At 58.6% G+C, this 6,869-nt stretch overlaps 1 protein-coding gene across 1 annotated transcript in view; it reads left to right on the top strand.

Moving 5' to 3' along the window:
• Window positions 1–6,869, top strand: part of PHLDB1 (pleckstrin homology-like domain, family B, member 1) — a 53,309-nt gene that overhangs the window by 44,110 nt on the left and 2,330 nt on the right. The window contains exons 20-23 of the mRNA XM_014539964.1: window positions 1–126; window positions 3,981–4,097; window positions 4,356–4,458; window positions 6,717–6,810. The exon at window positions 1–126 is cut by the window's left edge and continues 1 nt beyond it. Coding sequence (XP_014395450.1) covers window positions 1–126; window positions 3,981–4,097; window positions 4,356–4,458; window positions 6,717–6,810 — 440 coding nt within the window. The remainder of the gene's footprint in view (window positions 127–3,980; window positions 4,098–4,355; window positions 4,459–6,716; window positions 6,811–6,869) is intronic.

Raw genomic sequence — 6,869 nt, 5'->3', positions numbered from 1 at the left:
CGGCAGGCCCTGGAGGAGGAGCGGCGGCGGCGGGAGCACGTGGAGCGGAGGCTGCAGAGCGAGAGCAGCCGGAGGCAGCAGCTGGTGGAGAAGGAGGTCAAGCTGCGGGAGAAGCAGTTTACTCAGGTGCGTGGCTGGGCTGTGGCGGGTGATGGGCTGAGGTGGGGCAGGAGGGGCAGGGACAGGCCAGGCACCTGCTGGCGGGAGCACCGCTGCTCTGGAGGAAGCTGCTGTTGGCTCAGCGCAGGCAGGTTCCCCAGGAGCAGAGACCCAGGGGCTGGAACCAGCCAATGTGATGTGTGTGCTTGAGCGGGCATGTGCGCATGCGTGTGTTCATGTGTGCAGGCATGTGGGGGAGCAGCGGGGGGTTGTGGGGACATCGCAGCCCCCTTGCGGACATCCAGGGTCAGAGAAGATGGTCTGAATAGGCCTCTCAGAGGTGGGAGCGGAGAGTTGAACCAGAGCGGCTCCCGTGGCCTCTCTCGGGGCCTGGTCTCTGCTCCCCAAATCTGTGCTGTCCCTCCTTCCCGCTCCCCTGACGACCTCCTGTCCCTGCAGCTTCATGGCTCCAGGCCCCACAGTGGACGGCCTGGCTGTGCTGATGGTTTCCGTCTCCAAGATCCTAGTCTCTCCTCGGGACAGGAGTCTGTCCTCGTACAGACACCAGCTCTGGGCTCTTTCCTTGCTCAGGAGATGAGCAGAACATTTAATTAATTGATTAATGTGCTAGCTCGAAAGGCAAGTCCAAGTGCTTTTTAAAAATATGTATGGGGGGAACCAAGATGGCGGCGTAAGGTACAGATCTGTGCGTGCTGCCTCCCACAACAACATCGAGACTACCAACTATAAGACAAACAGTTGTCATTCAGAACCATGGGAAAGCTGGCCCAGTGGAAGCTCTACAACTGGAAGGAAAGAAAGAAGAGCATTGAGACTGAGTAGGATGTGCAGAGGCTCCAAGAATGGAGGTACGGAGTCGCGTGCCAGGCGGGCTGCAACTGGATGCGTGGTTTTTTTCAATCAGAAGGGGATGCAGACTCTCAAATCCACTGAGCGTGTTTGGGGCGGGATCCTTAGGTCCCAGACCCCTACGGGGGGAGGCGGGACGGCCTTGCAACGGGCCGGAGAGCGAGAGTGACTGTCTCGCGGAGCTGCTGGCCGGCACTCGGGGACGCGAGTCGTTGAGTCGTGGAGAGGCGAGGAGACGCCCGTTGCCCCTTGCTCTGCCCTGGTGATTCCCGGGGACCCCGCCCTACTCAATTTACATCCCCGCCCAAGCTGTGCCAGTGGCACAAAACGAACCACCTGCGCTTTTGCAGCCTAACCCAACAAACTGCAGGTTTCAACTCCTCACATACATAAGGGACACACTCAAGAAGCAGAATCAGGTTCGGAGGAAGCAAGAGCCGGACCCGGCTGGGCTGGCGACGTGGAACCGCTGTACCAGCAAACGCACAGGCAGTTCCACCAGATCCAGTCTCACGTGGGACGCTGGGAGACGGCAGACAGGCAGTCTGTGCACTTGGTAGAAAACGAAATCCAGGCAAGCATACCAGATATTCAGCCACCAGGAACGCCTGGAGATTTTGTCCAGCAAGGAGCCGCCCAACAAAAGACAGAATGCCAAACTTCGTGTTGCTGAGACGGCCCCCGTGAGGCTGAGACAGCCCCCGTAGGGCCGAGGCGGCCCCTGTGGGGCTGGGACGGCCCCCGAGAGGCTGGGACGGCCCCGGTGAGGTTGAGACGACCCCGGTGAGGTTGCAACTGCCCTGGTGAGGTCGAGACGGCCCCTGTGAAGTTGAGACGGCCCTGGTGAGGCTGGGATGGCCCCGGTGAGGTTGAATTGGCCCTGGTGAGGTTGAATCGGCCGTGGTGAGGCTGTAACGGCCCCAGTGAGGTTGAATTGGCCCTGGTGAAGTCGAGACAGCACCGGTGAGGTCAAAATTGCCCCAGTGAGGTTGAATCAGCCCCAGTGAGGTTGAAACAGCCCCGGTGAGGCTGAAACGCCCTCGGTGAGGTTGAAACGGCCCATGTGAGGTTGAGATGGCCCATGTGAGGTTGAGACGGCCCTTTGAGACTGAGACGGCCCCGGTGAGGCTGAGACGGCCCCGGTGAAGTTGAATCAGCCCCTGTGTGGTTGAAACGGCCCCGGTGAGGTTAAATCGGCCCCGGTGAGGTTGAAACGGCCACAGTGAGGCTGTAATGGCCGCAGTAAGGCTGTAACGGCCCCAGTGAGGTTGAGACGGCCCTGGTGAGGTTGAGACGGCCCCGGTGAGCTTGCGATGGCCCCGGTGAGGTTGAACTGGCCCTGGTGAGGCTGAGACGGCCCCTGTGAGGCTGGGAAGGCCCCGGTGAGGCTGGGACGGCCCCTGTGAGGCTGAGATGGCCCCTGTGAGACTGAGACGGCCCTGGGAAGCTGAGAAAAATACCACATGAACTCACTCATTTATGGATAATAAGGACCGTTATAGACTGATGAACAAAAATAGATACAGAGGCAGAGCAGCATTGAGCAGAATGTCAAACTACAGTGAGAACCCTGGGGAGGATTGGAGGGGTAGGAGATCAACCGAAGGACTTATATGCATGCATATGAGAATAACTAATGGACACAAGACACTGGGGGGTGGGGGTGGGGGAAGGAGACATGTGTAATACTCTTTGTAATACTTTAAGAAATAAAAAAAAATGTATATATTTTTATTGATTTCAGAGAGGAAGGGAGAGGGAGAGATAGAAACATCAATGATGAGCGAGAACCATTGATCGGCTGCCTCCTGCATGCCTCCTACTGGGGATTGAGCCCGCAACCCGGGCATGTGTCCTGCCCGGGAATCGAACCCTGACCTGGTTCATAGGTCGATGTTGAGCAGAGCATTGGCAGGCAGAAGGAGGAATGAGGTTGGGAGGGAAATGTCCCCATGTCTCTGGTCCCGGTCCTTGCCCTGTGGGGGCCGGGGACTCAGGCTGGGTGTGCACAGGCCTCCCGGGTGGGGCCTGGGACCTGCCCTGTGGTGACAGCAGCCACAGCTCCTGATTCCCTGACCCCAGGGGTAGGCTGCTCAGGTTGGATCTGAGAAGTGAGAAAAAATAATCAGGCCATGGCCGGCCAGTGCGGCTCAGTGGTTGAGCGTCGACCAATGAACCAGGAGGTCACAGTTCGATTCCCAGTCAGAGCACATGCCCGGGTTGTGGGCTTGATCCCCAGTGGAGGGTGTGCAGGAGGCAGCTGATCAATGATTCTCTCTCATCATTGATGTTTTTATCTCTTTGCCTTTCCCTTCCTCTCTGAAATCAATAAAAATACATTAAAAAAAGAAAAATAATCAGAACTGTGAGTTTCACCTCTGTGTTTGGGATCTTTGGCCAGGGCCTAATTCCCCTCCTGCTGGTCCGCGGCCACTGTGGGCTCTCTAGCCCCTGCCGTGGGCTGAGTGCGCTGGGGGCGGTGGGCCCAGGGAACCCCATTTTGGGGTGCCTCCTGGAAGGTGTGCATTTGTTTTTTCTTTAAACAATCTGTGATGTTTCCTTTCGTGCCATTCTAATGTTCTTCCCAGAAAGGACGAGCAGAGAGGAAGCAGGTACAGACTGGAGTTAGTCTTGGAGTTTCTGAGGTGGAACAGACCTCGGGATTAGATCGTTCAAAGCCATGTTGTCCACCTAAGGACACTGAGGCCCAGAGAGGGGGCGTGACCCCGACCAGGTGCCCTGGGACGTCAGAGACCAGCTTTCTGTCGGCTTCTCTTCCCAGAGCCTGCTCACAGCGGCCTCTTGCTTTATTCCACTCAGCCCCGGAGGGAGAGGAGCAGGGCGGGGGCAGGGAGGGGGGACAAGACAAGGATGGCTGCCCGCTGGGCCACTGCAGAGCCACGGCCGTGGGCGAGGGAGGGAGGGTGGCAGGCTGTGGGGTGCAGGACTGAAGCTCGGGTAAGGAACAATGGGGCAGCAAGGAGACTGTGGACCCTGCCCTCTGCTCCCAGGCGCGACCCCTGACCCGCTACCTGCCCATCCGGAAGGAGGACTTTGACTTGAAGACCCACATCGAGTCCTCGGGCCACGGCGTGGACACCTGTCTGCACGTGGTGCTCAGCAGCAAGGTGGGCGTGGCCTGGGTGCTGGGCGTCGCCTGTGTGCGGGGAGGGGACCAGGGTCGGAGGCCCTCCTGGGCTTGGTCCTGCCCTGACTTCGAGGTCTGGCTCAGGACCGGTGTTCTAGCTTGAAGAGAGGGTCCCCCCCCCCCCCCCCCCAATACAGGCATAGGTGCTGGCACTTCTGTGAAGGTTAGGGTTCGAGGTTCAGGGAAGGAAGGTTCAGGGCCGGGCATTGGGTCCTTCCTCATTCCTGCCTCCCACCAGGTCTGTCGTGGCTACTTGGTCAAGATGGGCGGCAAGATCAAGTCGTGGAAGAAGCGCTGGTTCGTCTTCGACCGGCTCAAGCGCACCCTCTCCTATTATGTGGGTGAGTTCCCACACGGCTTCCCCGAAGCAGGCCTGGGCTCACCCGGACAGCTGGTCTTCCGGAAGAGGCCAAGGCCCAGCGGGGGCACAGGCTCACTGGGTCTGTCCTCTCCTCCACCCCTGGCAAATGTGCAGAGTGTCCCTGGGTCACCTCCATGGATTGGTTCATTCATTTACTTATTAAAACAATTTTTTTTATTGATTTCAGAGAGAAAGGGAGAGGGAGAGAAACATCAATGATGAGAGAAAATCATTGATTGGCTGCCTCCTGCACGCCCCCTACTGGGGATTGAGCCTGCAACCGGTCATGTACCCTGACCAGGAATCGAACTGGCCACCTCTTAGTTCCTGGGTCGATGCTCAACCACTGAGCCACCCAGTCCAGGCTCATCCATTTATTTACTCGGCAACTGCTAAGCATCTGAAAAGTTCCAGGCACTGTTCTCGGTGCTGGTGATACGCAAGGTGGCCGCAGCCCCTCTCATGGAGCTTGTCAGGGAGGCAGCTACTGAACAAAGCGCTAGAGCCTGATGGCTGGGCACTGGATCCTGGCGCCTGGGACTCATTCATTTAACTCATGAGCACCTACTGTGTGCTGGGCACATAGTTGGTCTCTGGATTTGAAGGAGGGTTCAGTTCAGCCTAATCTCCATACAGAGGAGATGCACACAGTGGCGACCCTGGCAGTGGGTCTCCCACATTCCTTAGCAGTTTGCCAAGGGAACAGGCTGGAGGCCATCCCAATGTGTGTGCAGAGCGCACTTTACAGGAACATGAGCAGCTCAGCCTGGCCAGGGAGAGCTTGGGGTTGGAGCAGGGGAGGGTGTGAGACAGGGCCAGAGGGACCTGTCGGCACCAGCCTGTACGTGGCCTTGGCCAAGCCAAGGAGGCAGCGGTGCCCGGGCGGAGCCGGCAGAGACGCTGTGAGCTGTGAGCCCAGGCAGCGGATTGGAGTCGCCTCAGCATCAGGGGCAGAGGGTGTGCGGGGCCCAGGAGGGGCTGCAGCGGGACCGGGTCGATGACTTGGGCCGGAAAGGAGACGGGTGGGGAGGGGGCACACTGCCAGCCACCGCCACCTGAGCAGTGATTGCCCGGATGCCGCCTTTGTGCTTGTCTGTGGTCTCTCCTTTACGTCCGGGCTCGCTGTCCAGGATGTCGCTGTAGGGCCTGGGCAGTGCGGGCCCCCAGCCACCTCCACTGAAGCGAGCCTCCTCCTTCCTGCCACCTGCCCCAGATGCTCAGCACTTCCTCCCACTTTGTAATATTAGAGTCGAATAGGTGAATGCGTTCATATAGTTCAAGATCAAAACACAGAAAAGGTTTAAATTGGGAATTATGCCCCCACTCTCGAGAATTGATTTCTTCTGAATCCATCTAGTGTTCCTCTTGTTTTTTGTTCATTCTCACCTGAGGATATTTTCCTATTGATTTTTAGAGAGAGTGGAAGGGGGGAGGGGGGGGGAGAGAGACACACCCGACCAGGGCCTGGGATGGAGCCTACAACTGAGGTACATGCCCTTGACTAGAATCGAACCCAGGACCTTCGGTCCATGGGCTGATGCTCTGTCCGCTGAGCCACACCAGGTAGGGCTGTCAAGTGTTGCTTTAAGGGAAGGGGAACAAGCAGACGTGCACAGAGGGGAGCGCACCCCTTGTTTTCCTGAGAGTGCGCCTTAGAGGCCTTCTGCACCCGGAGCGTCCATGTCCGTGTCCGTGTCTGTGTCCGTGTTTATGTCCGGCTGCAGGTTAGAGCTCCTTCTGTCTGCAGAGCAGACGTCTGGCCGCCCTCACAGCTGCGGGGCCCGCACACGTGGGCTGGTTCACCAGCCCTCACAGCTGCGGGGCCCGCACACGTGTGCTGGTTTGCCAGCCCTCCCACGGGGGCACCTGGGCGGTTTGCAGTCTTCTGTGAGTACAGACATGCTGCGGGGAGCGGTATAAGCGTGTTACTCTGCACACGTGTGAGGTGCATTTTCCTAAGTGTGCTTATTGGCTCAAAGGACAAACAGGCCGATACGGCCAAACCACCTAGCCTCCCAGTTCAGACTCGCCCCTGCCTTCTCCAGACTTGACCAGAGCGGCTGTGTGACTTTCGTGTACTTCTGACTTCCGATAGGGGGTGGTGGTGTCTCCGTGGAGTTCTAACCCACCGTCCTGTGGCTGTGCGTGAGCCTACGCCCCCGCCCTGGGGCCTGGGCACCACCACTCCACGCCCCCCTCACCCCCAGCCTTTTCAGCGGGCCCTTGTTTCCTTTGCAGACAAGCATGAGACGAAACTGAAGGGGGTGATCTACTTCCAGGCCATCGAGGAGGTGTACTACGACCACCTGCGCAGCGCGGCCAAGGTGCGGGCGCCCAGGGACTGCGGGCACTGGGCAGGCTGGGAGCGAAGGCCTCCACCGGCCCTGCTGT

This window comes from Myotis brandtii, unplaced genomic scaffold, assembly GCF_000412655.1.
Source record: "Myotis brandtii unplaced genomic scaffold, ASM41265v1 scaffold105, whole genome shotgun sequence".
Taxonomy (NCBI): domain Eukaryota; kingdom Metazoa; phylum Chordata; class Mammalia; order Chiroptera; family Vespertilionidae; genus Myotis; species Myotis brandtii.
This window is presented reverse-complemented; position numbering and strand designations above follow the sequence as displayed.